The sequence below is a fragment of the Ischnura elegans genome, chromosome 5 (assembly GCF_921293095.1).
Source record: "Ischnura elegans chromosome 5, ioIscEleg1.1, whole genome shotgun sequence".
Taxonomy (NCBI): Eukaryota; Metazoa; Arthropoda; class Insecta; order Odonata; family Coenagrionidae; genus Ischnura; species Ischnura elegans.
In genome coordinates this window covers 59,115,441-59,132,330 of record NC_060250.1, presented here as the reverse complement: position 1 = coordinate 59,132,330, position 16,890 = coordinate 59,115,441, and the positions used below count along the sequence as shown (strand labels likewise).

The window sequence follows — 16,890 nt, the reverse complement described above, 5'->3', positions numbered from 1 at the left end:
ATACTTATTTTTGATATTTTCTGTGAAAATATAGTGGTGATGCATTTCCTCTTTGCTGAGAGGTAATTCTTAGTTTTGTCCAAAGGTTTGAGCTTGAAACTTTCATTGTAAAATGTGTAGCAAATACAGTACAGTCTAATTAGGGATAATAGTACAGTCTATTTAGGGATACCTCTTTCCAAAAGGTTCCTAAGCATTGAATTGAAGTATTCGCCCAATGATTTTAAATGGGCTACCTCAAGGTGTGAAAAGCTATAATATTATATTTTTACCCACGGCAGTTATAATATCATTTAAAAATCAGTGACTGTGCTTAGCTCCAAACATATAGCAGAGCTTCTGAAATTGTGATGAAAGAAATATGTTGTTAGGTTCATCTGTTCATGCAATTTCACATGCAAGCCGTAATTACTGAATAATATTTATGGTGAGCACACAAAGAAAGCATGTTCCCTGGTGGCTCTGATGAGCGAGGGACATTTTGGTATCAACAGTTTCTCAGTATAAAGGTGGTGGGTGCTGTAGCTTTAAAATGAAATTTAAACCTGCTGATATATATGCATGCATTTAGCCTATTAAATAAATTATTCAATACAGAAATCTCAAAATAGACAAAATGGCTAGGTTTTGTGCTGTTAATCTAATCTTGAGCCTTCCAAGATACACACAATCTTTGCAAATGCAGCTTTAAACAGCTACAAAAAGACACTTAATGAAAAAAGTATCCGCATTTGTTTGAAGGCTGTTGTAAGAATTCAGGGTTCAGGGAGAGACAAAAAAAATCATCAATTCTTCTTCCTTCTTTCCTCCCAGTCACGCATGTTTCCTTTGTCGCTCATTCCACATTCACCAACCTTTTCCTTGGCCAATCCTCCTTTTCAACTTTGGATTATCTTATCTTGTCACCTTCACCATCCTCTGTTTATAATGCCTGATGATATGCTATGATGTTTGTGTTCATTCCATTCCACCTCTCTTTGAGGAACTCACTGATTAACATCTTCACATTTTCCTCCTATCTACTCATACCTTTCTCTGCCATACACTATTTTGTGAGCAACCCTCCCCAGAATTTTTGTCTCCAAGGTTTCAAGTAATGTTCTGTGATATCTGATCTTGTTGTCCCCTGTTAAGATTTGTCTCACCACAGCCTTGTATATTCAGCTCTTTATTCATTTCCTCACGTACTTGTTTTGCTATATCAGCATATGAAGATAACTAGAAACTGTTTGCTTTTGCCACTTACTCTAACTTATATGGATGGAATAAATTATTGTTCTGGAGGAGTCATAGTGCATGAAATTAGAACTCTATAAAAGGTTGTTTTCGAGAATTTACTTAAAAAAATAATATTTATGAAGCACATAAACTGTAAACTTATCATCATCACTGGTCAACAATCCTTAGATTGGTTTGACGCAGCTCTCCTCTCAAATCTCCTATCAGCTAATATGTTTTACTCCTACTATTTCTTCTTTTTCGCATTCTCTTTTCGCCTGCTCTATATCTTTTAGTCAGGTCTTCTTTTCCCATTTTTGCCTCCCACTTGTCTCTTGACAGTTGTCTTCATCAGGACATCATGTCTCGAGATGTGGCCAATAAGAATTTTTTGTCTTATTTTCTAGGTTTTCATGAGGCTTCTCTTCTCTCCTATTCTTCTTAGGACTTCCACATTACTAACTCGGTCGATCAATTAGATCCTCATCATTCTCCTCCTTTTGAATACCTCCTCCCTTGATTTGTCCATTGCAGTCATTGTCCATACCTCACTAATTTGGAGAAGCATATTCCAAATGTAAGTTCTGATAATATTTTTTTCTTATTTTTATGCTTAATTTTTATGTGAGCAGTAAGCAGATCTTTCTTTTTGTTAATTGCTGTCTTTGCCTTAGCTGTTCTGCTGATGATTTCTATCTTGCTTCTTGTGTCACTAGTTTGTTATTCTTCATCCCAAATGAAAGAATTCATTCACCTCTTATGGTTCTTGTTTCCCTGTTTTAATGCTAGCCTTGACTTCTTCTCTTCTGTTACATGCTTCTTCTTCAAGACCTTCTCTGCCTATGCCATGACAGCTATGCCATCAGATAATCAAAGCATGCTAATTTATTCTCTATAGATATTCACTCCTGATTTTTTTACATTCATTTCTACTGTTTGCATAAGCGTTATATATTGTGGTGGGTATTTTTTTAGCATTGAATTTCTAATAAAACTAATGAGTTGTATGTTTCTATACTTATCCATGGATAGGTGGTAACTAGGAGCACCTTTAACAGAAGCTGCTATACTCAAACTTATTGAACTTCCAATTTTTAGTATTATTAATAATTCATTTCATTGACATTCTTTGTGAAAGTATTTCAGTTCTCCACCTAAAATATATTCTATGTAAACATACTTACTAAATATATTACACATTCAGTTCATTTTGTTGCATAAAAATCATTGTAAGAGTATATTTCTGTAATTAGTTCTATTTTATCACCTAGAACGAAAATCTACATACAATTAAGGATTTATTGACTTAAACCATGTATGTTTAAATCATTATTTTTGTATGAGCATGATTTTTACATATATTCAAGCCAGAATTGATCAATTCAGATACGTATAATGTATTTAAATAATGATTTTTGGATGGACAGGATTTTTAACAAGTGCATAATATAAAAATAATGAAAAAATATTATTCTTATGATATATTTAGAACAAATTCGTGTATAGCAAAATAAAAGTATGGTTCCTATCTTCCACCCACTGACTATGCATCAATGCATTCATTCTACTGATAGCAATCGTCTTCACAGCAAAAATTTATATACAAAAATGAAATTTTGGCACATAAGGTATGTCAACTGTACTGAAAGAATTGTGAGATTCTGTCTCTTAACATTCCAATTTTTGCCAGATGTCTTAATGATGCATACTGTGATTCTCCTATTAGTAATTATTGAAATGAATTGTTTCAATGCTGTGATTGGCAATGATTTAAGAGCACTTAAATGCATATCTCTAACATAACATATTTGAATTTAGACCATGTTTGTAAAGAGAGTTTTACTAAAGTGACTTGTGTTTTTAACAGTTGTTGAAATAGCAAACATACTATCCATATCTAGCACCACACTTGCCATATCTGGCTAGGATAGGTCATTGTTGCAAGACAATATCTGACAATGGCTAATATTATACTACTGACCTAAGCAAAATTTGAAGATATCATTTAAGTCACTAATTTATTTCAAGACAAATTGACCATCGGCCTGAAGTTAAGTTACTATGTTTGAATGATCTAAGGCAAGTTGGCAGTATAATCCAGGGAATGAACTATTAAAAGAAGTAATTCTAACATTGTGCCCGAATAGTGTGGCATTTTTTGAGTATACCTTCCTCGGACAATCTACCCTCCAAGAATCTTCCTCCAGGACTTCAACGCTAAGGATATTCATTCTACGGACATTTTCAACAAGGATATTTGCCCAAAGGACAGCCCAAAAAAGCTGGAGAGACTAATATCGGAACTCTAGCCAGGCATGCCTTCCCACACTGCTTACTACTATGTTATCTCTTACATAGCAGTCCTATGGGTAAATATATGGGTTATAGGGAGTCCAGGGTAGTGATGTCCATAGCAATATTCCTCATTTGGTTATGAGAATCAGTCAACAATTCTTCAACCATTCGTCTATCTCTCCCCCTCCAGCAATCATCCTTCTATTTCACCCCCTTCATGGCTAGCTATCTCTCTCCTGAATGACTCCCTCTTTCCATCTGGTACCGTGAGCAAATGAGTCCGAAGGGAAGTGAATTCAAGGAATCGTTTCCCCACCTGCTATTTTGCCTCACCTCCAGGTTAGTGTTCTACCAGTTTTCTGGTTTTCCCCCAAAATGGACTGACTAGTGAAGTCAATCATATCTTTATTTCACCTCATCCCCATGTCTTGAATCCTCAAGGAACAGTACATCTCTTAATATCCCCTCTCCTTCAGACTTAAAAAGCCAACTTACCCTCCCTTGCCAATCTTCATGAATGAAAGTATCCATTTTGTTTTGTCAATGCCATAGTATTCAAACCGTATCTAGAATTGTCGCTCACCGTTTAAGTTTTCCTTTTGTGTAGTGTAAGAATTGTTACTGAGAATATTGATTTTTATTAATTTTTGAAATTGTGGCTAAAGTAAAATATATTGATCAGTTGATCGTTCTTTCATTTTGTTTGTCTTTGTGGAGTTTTTCCTCATGTGTTGCCAGTAGAAAAAGAGTCATGGGGGTAAATTTAGTAACCTCCTATTTGAAAACTTTCCACCACACTGGTGCACACTATTTATTGCATTCTACATCATTTGGAAGGCACACCCAGAAGTCTCACCGGAATCGAGCAACGAGATCAACAGAAAACTCCAAGAGCTAGTAATTAATCCTCAAAGATGTGTTATGGATTGAGATGGGCAACATTCTTTCCTGACATTAGTGGTTGTATCAGGATGAGAGAATTCATGGAAGGGATAGGGGCAGAGGCAAGCATGCATGTTACAGAAACTATTACTACATGTATCGTAGCAGAGAATAAAAGTGACTTGTTTCAGTACTGACAGTCTGTATATTTTCATTTTATGTACAGGTTAAAATTGTGCACATTTAAAATATTTGAGGATCATACAATCCACCATGGACAAGGCAGAGTCATAAATACATAACACTCATGACTAATACAAATTTGTATGCTACCACACAAATCTTTGGATATAGTGGCAAGATCCAAGCAGACGTGAATTAGCACACAAAAACATACACCTCAAGTCTATTAGAGTCAGCTATTTAACATCAAGGGTTGTACACAACACGTAATACTCCCCAAGAAATTCAAGGTTGTTAAAGGCATAGCTAAAGTGCACGTTGACAGTTCTTATCACACACAGTATCTCATAAAAATAAGTTAAAACATGTTTGGGTGTGTGGCCCAAATAGAAGCCTCACATGGACTACACTATGCTGTCGTAAGTAAAGTATCATGTGTTGACAAGAAATGGAAATAAAAAATAAAATAATACTTATTTGTAATAATACTCATTTTGAGTCATATGTACATGTTCAAAAAATGGAGCACTCTTTTAGATATAATATTCAACACTTATAGATAAATTAACGTAAAGGAAGGGAATACTTTATAAGTTTGCATTTAAATAAAATGAAATGACAATTTGAGTTTAAAAAATTCCATAGTGCTGTGCTGAAAAGGGTGCTTATGAACAGAACCTTGAACAGTAAGCAGAGGGGACAGAAGAGAAGAAGACTGCGACAATAAATAGATTTAAAATCTCCCAAAATAGTCAGCTGGAATTCAGAAAGAGAAAGGGCACTAGCAAAACTGAATGAATACAAAGATTCATTACAAGGTAAATTAAAATCTTGATTATCACCGATGGAAGATTTCCACCTTGTGACTGCTCTGAAGGGAAGAGCTCAATGGGCCGAGTTTGAGGAAAGCATATGAAAATGAGGCGAAAAGTGGAAAATATTCCCGTAGCATTTGAAAAATATGTACATATAAGGAACAATGGAAGCCAATATTTGTAAGAAAGTCATACAGGAACCAATCACTGATGCAACTGTAACCTATGATGTCTTCCTTTCTCTTATGGCTGAAATTTGATTTCCATTAGCCCCATTCAGTCTCTACTTAAACAACATAATGCTTCATGTTTTAACACCCAAATTTTAACTTTTTCAGAGCATTGTTGAGGTGGAGCATTTCGAGATTCATCTGGGAGATGAGGGATTCCAAGCTGTCAACGGAGTCCAAGATCTCCACCCTCTCTGTGTGTGGGTTGAATCTAACCTCAAAGGGCCTGGACATGCAGGTTGAGACCCACCTCCTGAAGAAGAAAAAAAGGTAGGCATTAAATGAAGGCCCAAGCAAGCAAAATGGATAGAATCGTCTGTGAAGCTTGCTAATATAAACACTTTGTGAAAAGACCCTTCTCACCTGAACTTCTCCTTGGCATCTTCAAAGCTGTCTGCAACGTAGTAAACTGGCTGGTATTCTTGGTCCTGGTAGGGTTGGACAGCAGTGCTGGCTGGCTCGAATGAACGGTGCTCAGGCTTGTCAGAAAGGGCATGTAGAAGCTCACCGTAGCTGGAGAGGAGTCCAGCACCATAAGCCTTAACATCACCACCTTCCTTGCAGAGTCCAAACTCGACTGTGAACCAGTAGACCTGAGAAAAATGAAATACATTAGGAAAAGTCGCAGAGGGGAACATTTTTGTAATGGTATGGACTAAGATGAAAACATTCAACTTACTGTTGAGAGCTTTTCAATTTCAGCATCAGATGCACCCAGAGATGCCAATCCAATTTCTTGGGAGAACTGAGCAAAGCTAGGGTCAGCAAGCAGGGGCATGTGTCCAAGTAGTTCATGGATGCAATCTCTGCAAATGGGAAGAAAAGATTGCGTTAGGGCAAATGTTTGAATGTACAAATAATTGGAAAAAAGGAGAGGACAAGAAATATACTCACGGTTCAGGGGTATGGTATGGAGAAGAGGTGTGCCTGACATATTGAGTGCTCTGGAACACCCTAAAGGCAAGGCTGGCGAGGAAGTCCCTAGCAGTCAACAGTCCGGCAGCAGGTCGCAGGGTAAAGCCAGTGTGCTCTGAAACGTAATTACAGAACATCAGTCGAGGAAATCGGGTCGGATGACGAGTCGGATAAGGTTCATGGTAGTGGACTCACTTTTCAGGAAGGCAGACATATCCTCAAGTTGAGGAATGCGATCCTCGCGGAAAATGCCTTCCTTCATCAATAAAGCGAAGACTTCGCGGAATTGGGAGCAAGCATGCTTGGGCATCAGGTCAAGCACTTGTCGGAAAACACCCGTCCAGGTGGCAGTCTCAGTTTCTGTGTACTCGATGCGGGGAATGGGTTGACCGCTGAAAGAGAGGCAGTCAATTTAGAAGGAGAGTTCAGAAGAGGTGAGATCAAAAAACGAAACTCATTGCAAGTGGTACTCACTATTTGTATGCGAAAGCGATGGCTGCAATTTCTCGCCTTCTCTCCCTGTACACTTTGTCGGCGAATCCAGGATGATTCATGTCCAGCTCGGGTTCGTATTTAGTCATGAGGTGGTTGCAATTGTCCAGGTCCGATGCGTGTTTGGGGAACCAGGGATCCTTGACAGTCAGGGTAGCTCCGGCAGCTGTGGCCGGGGTAGGGTCAGCGAGAAGCGAAACTCCTGCCAAGGAAGATGACTGACGCAATGAGCGGAGCAAATTCAAAAGGCAGGAGCGGGGCATCTGCACCCTAACGAGGACGTCGTACTGCACGCCCTCTGTCTTTGATGGACGAGACTCCACATGAGTCGCGGTACCCTTGAGGTTCTGCAATAAGAAAAGCCATAATTACGCTTATTAGTTTAATGTGTTAGGTAGAGTGCATGTCAGTGTCGTTCGAGGCATCTGCGGTTAATGATGCTGAACGCCGACAATAGTAGCGGGCCATGGCCAAAATCAATGGCTACAATCCAGGCAGTAAATTGGAAGGTGTTTAAATAAGCAAATACCGCGCCGCAAGTTAGCAGTTTGTGTAATTGAACTGGTTTGAAAGTGACGAGTGGGATTCAAGGACTTACGAAGTTTTGTCAACGTGAAAAGGGGAGGCAAAGCGGCACTAAGGAAATCTAATACCACGATCATGGTTATGAATAGGTTAATGTTTAGTGAAAGGTTACATGAGGGAGGTTCGAAAGTGCTTACCTCAATAGTCTTCAAAATCCGGGCAAGAGAATTGATGCCATCGCGCATGCGAAGGACGAGAGCTGCCCATTGCACTTGATCTTTTTCGGCTTCACTTCCCTCTTGAATGACCTTAGCCAGGAAGGCCTCTTCTTCTGTCATTCCCTCATCTTTGGAAAAAGAAGGAAATTGTCCATTAGAAAAAGCTATTATCACCATCCACATTCGAGTTGCGGTGCGTGAAAAAGTGGTGATTATTTGAAGGTGCAGTGGCGAATGAAGATCAAAAATAGGTCGATTAAATGGTCATAATCCGGCTATCAGCGATGCCGGTGTAGTAAAGGAAGCGAAAGTTACGTCCACGGGTTAAAGGGGTCAATGTACAATGAAGGGAGGTACAAGAACAGTAAGGTCACGATAAGAAGCAGGGAAAACTCACCTGAGTCATTCTGTTGTCCCTCTGCAAGTGGGAGGTCGTCAATGGCATACTCTAAAGAAACGAACAAAAAAAATGATACTAAGGAATGCGCGGAGGTTGAAATGAAGAAAATTAAAATTAAAAGTTAATGGTTTGCAGGGTATAAAGAACATTTAAGCGCCAGGGAAATAAAATAGGTGGCAGGATAGCCTAAGGAAAGGGTAACTTACCAATAGCATCGTTTTCAGCGGCGGCAGCTTCTCCAGCACTTCCTTGCGGAGTGCCAACTTCCACTTCACCGTGAAATACATCGTCATTGGACTGACACACTAGCGGAGGTGCAACATTGAAAAGAAAAGCGACAGAGGCAAATTAAACGAGGGTCGGCTAAGAACATGCCAAGCTAAAGCAAAGAAAATCAGGAGGGTAATAATGCCACGGAAGGGACAAAAAAATTAGGCATTACCTGCGTGCTCTTCGTCATTGGGGATCTGGTAGGATTCGGCAGAAGAGTCTGTTAAAGGAATAAAAAAGAAAGCTAAATGAAGAGTTTGGGAATGATGCGGTAAAGTAAAATAAAAAAACTGAAGGCGTTGAAAATATAAAATAAATAAGATAAAAAATAAACTGGGTATCTCCCGTTTAATCGCAGTGCAGATTATTTAAGAACCACAAGGGGTATGGAGCCGTGCCTACCATTGCAGCGCTGGCGAGCTTCCTCCAGTACGGACTGTTTAGTCTGCTTCACGACTAAAGTCTCGAATCTGGCGTCGTCAACAAGGGAGCGACGACGAGCCGGATAACCATTCTGAAAAGAATAATACAAAACCCATTATATGGCTGGAAGGCACGAAGTGTCGCAGAAAAATTTTTGGTGCTTACTCTTTCAAAATATACAACTCATTTGCAATGCCAATGTTATAATTTAAGGGAGAAGACCAGATATGGACAGGTTAGGCACGTCATTACGGCACATAATTCGCTAAGTAATCTTTTTAAAGGTAGTGAAGCTGAAAGAAATATTGTATGGGTTACATCAGCGCAAAAAGGAATTATTTGCATCGTCGGCAAATCAGGTGGCAAAAATTACCTTACAAATTGTTGGCTTTAGTCTCGTCTCGAAAATGGAATAGTGAAATGAGTCAACTCAGGGGTGGGCATTTGATGAAAGCTATCTCACGGCGCTAACGAAATTTTCGAGGTGACGGCAGTGTCGACGCCGAGACACGCGCTACCACTACGGGCCATTCGAGATTAAATTCCCGTTCCATTAACAAGGTCCTTTGAGAGAGAATTCCCTATACCATCGCACCCCCGTCGGTTCGGGAGGGGAGCGTTAAACCAGACAGGTTGCCCGAGGCGCATAAAGTGGAGGTTTACTCTGAAATACAGAAGGCCGGGTTGGAAGAGGAGCGTGCAGGGGCGGAAGAAGAATTCCCCTGTGGATGACGCTCCGGAAAGTGTCTCGGAATCTAATTTCCCATCCATCTGCCCCCTGCTAACCTTGTAGGTGTTCTCGCCGGCTAGAATGCCAGGCAGAGCTTTGAGAATACGTAGGGTGAAAGGAGGAATTGTGCCGAGATTTTAATGTCCTGTGAATTAAGCTTTAATAGTTAGAAATATAAAATTGCCATCGTGTGATCGAGGTAGTCTCGTAGAATTGTTATGGAAATTAATAATGTAGAAGCAGTTCTGACGGAGTGCAATTTGTGTACAACCACTTTTACGTTTCAGTGTGCTTATTCGGTAACCAATACGTAATCATTATTCATAAATGTTGTCGGTGGCAAATTATGTAGCTGAATGCAAGGAGATCTCCCTTTAAGGAAGCAACTATCGTATCAAAAATCCTTTTAGCACAGTTGACTGTAAGAACAATCCCTTCGCTTCATATTATAAGTCCATTTCTCGAGCGGGCGAGAGATTTAAGGCAAGTGGGCGGCATAAAAGGAGGCGGTGAAGTATTGTGTGAGTCTTGAGTGCTGTGAAAGGATTTAGGGGAGTGCGGGAGGAGAATAGCTAAGGCGCAGGGACCTGTTGCGGAAAGGAGTGTAGGGGAGTAAGGGAGAGCAAAAAGCAGAGATGGAGGTTCTTCGGAACAAGTTTCCACTCAAATGAATACAGCCACTGGCGGCCTAATGATCCCCTTCCTTCCTGCTCCCTCGTCCCTCAATAGTATCCGATTAAGGCCCCACGAGACCCATCTCTCCCCTTCAACCCACCGAAGATTCTCCTCAAACTGTCGTCATTGCAATGTCTCGCGATCTCTGGAAAGCTATTGCTAGGCATATTGAAAAAAATCTGAACGTGAGAGACGAGCTCTGGAGCCCAGCACGCACTTCCTTTCGTGTGAGATATGTGACCTTTAGAACCATTACTTTCGTGAAGCTTACAAGACTGAAAACATCACATTCCATGAACTGACTTCTTAGCATAAAATCGGGGAGAGACTAAATTGGGAAGAACTTCCTCTTTGGTGCGGAATGCAACGGCTACCTGGTATGTATGGTCGCGGTTTTATTAGGTGCTGTAAATTTCCGGGAAAGTTTACGTTGAGCTAAACTGAAAATAAAGACGACTCAATCTATGCTTGAACTTCTCATTTATGTGGAAGCCGTATATGAAACGCACGAATTGTCATAATTCGTCAAGAATGCTATGTAATCGCCTTCCCCTCAATGTTATTCCTTACGTCCAGTCAGATTAGCAATGAATATGCTTTTACAGGGTCTAGGGTTCTTATTCTCGAATCGAGTCTGCTTCACCAGGCACAGCTCCCTACTCCCATCTTCTCTCTACCGCGCTGTGATTTATGGCGAAGTGGAGTGCAACTTAAGAGGAAGTCTATTTTCCCCTAATGGCACTGTGACTGCGGAGCGAATTTTAAGAGCAAGCCTGGCAGCTGCTCGACTTCCCTTCTTTCACGCATATAAAAAAAATAGAAATTCGAGAATGTAACATGGAAATATGTAATAAACTAACTAGCAATAAATTGGTGAATGCGCACGAAAGTTTTCTACATGGATGAAGCGCCTTTCGTGCGCAAGTTCTTAAACCAGTACCCTACCTTGAATAACTAATGATTGCCGTAGCGGATTCAATAGTCTTAGTGATAAGTGAAAACAATTGCTGCGGGCAAAGGGTTTTCAACGGAACTAGAAGGCTTTGCAAGACCCGTTAAGGGTGGAATTAGACACTGCTCTCAAGAGGAAAGTGGAATGTTTATTGTCGTAACTAATAGATGCCGTTCTTATTTCCTCACCGTTCTAATTAGTGCCTGCTAGTCATTACATTCGTGATGACTAAGATTCCAGACGATTCCATAGCAATTCAGTTAAACTAACTGCCATTTTATAAGTTAAAAGGAAACTTAAAATAAAAATGCTTTCGTCATCTTTTTTCCCCTAGCCCTAGTTCACACTGTTAGTGATTCGCTTACTAGGGAATAGCTAAAAACTTGAGTAAGTATCTTAACCATATCAATCGGTTACCAATACTAAATATGTAATTTTGTGGGAAAAAAAGCTTATTATCCGTTAAGTCGTGGTACCCTCGATAACTTTCTTTCGCTGCGGAATAGCGCGTTCAATTAATGAGAATGATAATGTGATCAGAATGCGGAATACTTAACGGCCGTCTGTTATCTCTTCTTGGAATGATTTACTCATCGGCAAAACCCGAAGTCCGGCCGAACGCAGAACAGTTATCTGTTGCCCATCCTCGCACAGCTCCGGTTTAGGCCCAGTAAACTATCTTATGAACAAGTGGACATGGCAAACGTCACGTCTTTCCCCAAGTGTACATGCCTTGTATATGCCCCCACCGTGTAGGGAAGTAACGTTATGAATGTCTGGGAACAAAAGTGAATGTTACATAATAATCGCGGTTCGTAGTAAGATGGTTGACTATGCAAGTTCAGGAAATTAATACAGTATAATTTTAATATTCATAGTTATGAAATGGAAGTATTCTCTGAAATGAAAAGGTAACAGGAGCGAATGAAAATCTAAGATTACGTTATCACGAGATAATTCAGGCTAATCATGTGCATGACATGCAAAGGCATTCTCGCTTCAAGTAAATGCTAAATTCAAATTAATCTGGACTGAAATCCCAGTTTTCCTGATAAAACCCCAATTTAGTTGGTTATTTGCTAATGTCCTTCCAAGCTATTTAAAGAAAATGATAAACAGGAAAATTGAATCCAACGAAGCAATTTAAGTTACATCTCGAAAGAAGCATGGATAACTTACTACAAAATGTATACATATTCTGAGAATGTTTTTCCATTGTAAACAACCTGGAGAAGTAAATGGTAAGGATTTACAATTATCGCATGTAGGATTATTCGGGTGGGGAAGACCGACTTTGGACACTGAAGGTCCTTCTTGACTAGATCGGAAGTATCGTGGGTCGCGTATACCAGGTCAGCCCTTGAGAAATGAAATAGCTCAGATCCACGCGCGACCTTGACTCCCCCCCCCCCCCTCACTTTTCCGCAGCAGAGCACCTTTCACTGCCACTTCCTTGGTCAGGATTGCAGACCGGACGGGAGAAAACGGGGAGGTAAACCTGGGCAGCCGCAAGGATTGAGTTTTTTTTTTTGACGCGAGGGGGGAAAGAGCATAAATGCTCGATACTTGTTCTCGGCAGCAATCCCGGTTGGCCTTAGGCCGCTACATTCCCCTCGATCGCAACTTCCTATTGTTACCACTTGTCGCGAAACTAGTGCCCTTCCACCAATTTTCGAGACCTTTGGAATAACATGGGGTGAGTTGACCTCACTCTCAATGTTTCAGACGAGGTTCTTTGGAGTTCCTACTTTCAAAAATGAGTTTCGCAACAGCACCGAGGAGGATATGCGGCGCGTACTCTATTGAATAAAATGCGTTGCGTGAAAATAATTAACTGAATTTAATGCAATAGCTAGTATTGACCTTAACATATTACTCACGCAAATCTACTGTTACAGACGTAATATATTTATTTTCAAAGTTGTTTGCAGAGAGAGAAGAGCTGAATGACATAGTATCGCCTCAGGAGGAAGACAGATTGGAACTACTTGCGCATATAGATAAACATCCCTAGCAAATTTCCTCAATTTATTGGTGCGACTCGTTTCGACGCTAAGGCGTCATCTTCGAATGCAAAATATTAACAGAATTATTTACCAGGTTAAAATCTTTTTACTCTATATTGACGAATTAGCGTCGAAACGCGTCGTGCCAATAAAAATTGTGAAAATTAACAAGGATTGTTTATCTGCATTCAGCATGAATTTTCATCGAGTGAAAGCAGAGTCTATCGATATCATCGGAACTACTGGCAATCTGCGATTTCCCTTTCAAATATGGTCTATAAACATCAAAAGACTGCCTTAAAGGCATCGGAATTTCACGGGAGATTAAAGGTGCAGTAACCAGCGACGTCATGGCAAAATTAGCAGTACCGGAACGCACTTTCCTTTTCTTTACCTACAAGTGAAATATTACTCTGTCTTTCATTACAATTTTTTGTTTTGGTTACGAATTTATGCACTAAAAATTTTGAAGCTCGAAAATTGATAAAAATGATACTCTACTATAATGTCTTTTGTTAACCAGTGACCACCATAACACCGCTGACAGTAACGGGAAAGAGGCTGAGGGGCAGGAGAGGTATGAAGCAAGGGGAGAGTGGGCGGGGTCGGTTAATGAATTTAAGCATTGCCAAGGAAAGGGTGAGGGCGTTCAGGAGTCTTGAGGCGAGAAGAGGCGTAGCCGGTGGGGATGGAATAAGTGTGGCTCCTTATGTGGTTACTAGCGGGAATCAAAAGCTGTCCGTCTCACTAGAAACTTTAATACCACCCATCGCAGCGCGTAAGAAAATAGTCAATATACATATAAAACTGAGCCGCGAACATAATTTCTTTCTTTGGATCACGAATTATTGGCAGGTTTAAAATGCTGAAATTTAAATTGAATAGCGAAACATGTTTTACCTTAACTCGCATTAGGCACAAAATGTTATACATCAGATGTCACGTGGTCATTTTCATACATTACTGTTAACAGAAGCCATTAATGAGATTACGGCTTTTAAGAAGTTTTACCGAAGTTTATGGGAATCGTAACTTTGCCTCTCTTAGTGAAGTCCTACCTAGCATTCGAATTTGAGCTTTTCGTCGAATTCCTCAACAAAGGCTAAGAAGACGCCCTCGCCCTAGATTCTCCTAGTCAGTCGCCCTTCTGGCTGCGGAAAGTAGGAGGTCATCTACGCGTCGCAGGTTAAACTGAATAGTTATTTTATAAAATAAAGAACTTCAGCGGATGCACCTAGTACAAAGCTTAAATGCTCTCCAGCCGCCCCTTAACGATCGACTAGCGAGACTTCGTGAATAGTCGAAATGGCACTACAATCTGGCTCACACACAATATAGTGAACGCCGTGAAGTCCAATCAAAACATCTATAAGCTACATTTATCCTTACTTAAACCCCCGCAGTTGTTTAAAATGGACATACTACGTGTTACAACTTACATAAGGAACATATCAATGCACTATTAACGGGAAATAGCACTGTCAAACAAAAATATATAGTTAACTGCCGTAATGATGAATTATCAAACAGTCAATAAATACAAGAACAAGATTTATTGATAACATTTCAAGTTTTTGAAGCAACACTATTTCAAAGAAGTCACTTGAGAGAAACTCAAAGATTTAAACAATGGTGATAGTATGTCGCACGCCAGCAACCAATAGTTTTTAGATTAACGTTGTATCATTATTTGCTATAGAATTGCTACTGAGACTTTAAACTTTCTCATCAAGTGTTATAAAAGATTACTTTATAATTTTATGAGAACACTAGCGAAATGGAAGTTCTGCACCGCGCCTTTCAATTTCACACCACTGATTTAACACAGAAGGAAATACACGCTCTAACACATACCAAAACCAAACTGCAAAATATCCGCGTAATTCTATCACTTTCGGAGTTGGACAATGTAAACTTACCTCAATGCTGTAAGACTTCTTGATAGCGAACATCTCGCGGTTCTTCTGTGCTGCTACGGCCATCATCTTGGAGCGGATGTCCTGGCTGTTGGTCCTTAGTCGATGAACTTGAAGAGCGCAAACCGCCTCTGCAGGACTATCAAAGATTTCCTCCGTCGAAGTACGAGGAGCTAAAATTCTCTGAGCTCTCTTAGAGCCGATCTGCAACGCTGCTCAACAAGTGCCGTGGACTTCGAAATAATCCAACGCAGGACAAACTCTTCAGGTCTCCGAACAATTGATCCGCTCAGGCCTTTACACCAAAAAGTGTAAACTGCTAAATGGATGATAGATCAAGATAATGTCGTAGCCCAAAAGTCTCCTTCCCACAGTCCGTACGACCCTTCTGCTTCCAGATCCTGAGTGTGTCTGTAGCTACCAGTCGGTCAGGTGCTCCTTTTAAACAAGGGTAGGGGCGCAGCGTTGTCACCCCTGCCGCCGGCCGCCCCGCCGCGCCCACCCCCCGTGACCCCCTCTCCCACCCGCGCCCTCCGCCTCGGCCGCCGCGGAAAACCCTACCCCTCCCCCCGCTGGGGCCGCCTCACCCCGCCGCAGACGTCACCCCCAACTCCCGCGGTGTCCCTCCCCACCTCTGACTCCTCCCTTCACTTCTTCTCCCTAGGCACCCCACGGCCATTACGAAATAGTGATCGTTAAGGTTGGAGATGTTCGTACTCGGGGACGATCGTAGGTGTCCACCCTCAACACCCCACCCACCAGTTGAATCCTTCCCGCCTCTCTCTCTATACCCTCCCCCTCTCACACCCCCTCTCTCTGACGCCACTTCTATCAAGAGTATAGAAACATTGTCTTCCCTCCCCCACCTCTTCATTCACGTATCTCGCCACCTTCCAACATTCTCACACACCTCCTTCATTTTTCTCAGCATACCCTCTTTTCCTTCACCACCCAACGTCCGAGGCATAAAAAAATGTTCTCTTCGCATTGGCAGTCTCGGGTAGAGCAAGCGTGGAAACTAGTGACCTCTAAATTGTTGTATCCAAATGATAGTATACGCCAAGTGTGATTGGGTATGGATTGCAGCATCGTAGCCTCATGATTTAGCCAGCTTCAGTGCAAATTATTCCCCTTTGTGGTGTTTCATTTGCCGGCAAAATAATCTCATCACATTTTCATCTTTCTGTGGCGACCAGAGGCCGAGGAGATTTCAAAAGACATCAAAACCAACTCCTATGAATGGCTGGGATGAATCGTGCCCGAGATACCCGAAGCGCGGGATTCCCGTGGACTTTGCCTATCGCAGAGTTCAAAGGGCTTGGGAAGTCTTCGTGAAGCGTATTGCTCGTTACAGCCCCCGGGTTATAGTTTGCCTGGGAAAGCCATATTATTTTACGATTGCAATTTTTCCGCTGACATTAATATATTTATGTTTGAATTGGAAAAAAATGACCCAAGCACGTTATTCGTCTTTACTCTGGCATTCCAAGATGTTGTGAAGATTGCATTGTTTTGTATATGCGAAAAACTGAACAATTTCAAATCCTGCAATAAGTTCACGAAACACAATAGCCTTCTGTTTTAGTACAAAAATTTAATGTAAGCTTAACATTTAATTCTAGAACTAGTGCGTACGATACCAGGTTATTGATATTTTATGATGAAACTAAAATTATAATAACGTGTTTTCCGTCAAGGAAAAGAAGTTCATTTATCGGGATAAAATGATAATGGTCAACATATCA

General features: G+C 40.8%; 1 protein-coding gene across 1 annotated transcript; it reads right to left on the bottom strand.

The window, feature by feature from the left end:
* Window positions 1–4,580: 4,580 nt before the first annotated feature.
* On the bottom strand, window positions 4,581–15,565 carry LOC124158941 (tyrosine 3-monooxygenase). Its single transcript, XM_046534376.1, has 12 exons — window positions 15,149–15,565; window positions 8,846–8,957; window positions 8,616–8,663; window positions 8,380–8,478; window positions 8,171–8,221; window positions 7,753–7,901; window positions 7,013–7,377; window positions 6,734–6,930; window positions 6,518–6,653; window positions 6,303–6,429; window positions 5,987–6,216; window positions 4,581–5,876 (listed from the first exon to the last, which is right to left on the bottom strand). The coding sequence occupies exons 1-12, from the start codon at window positions 15,212–15,214 to the stop codon at window positions 5,705–5,707; spliced, it is 1,752 nt and encodes a 583-aa protein (XP_046390332.1). The 5' UTR covers window positions 15,215–15,565; the 3' UTR covers window positions 4,581–5,704.
* Window positions 15,566–16,890: the final 1,325 nt, after the last annotated feature.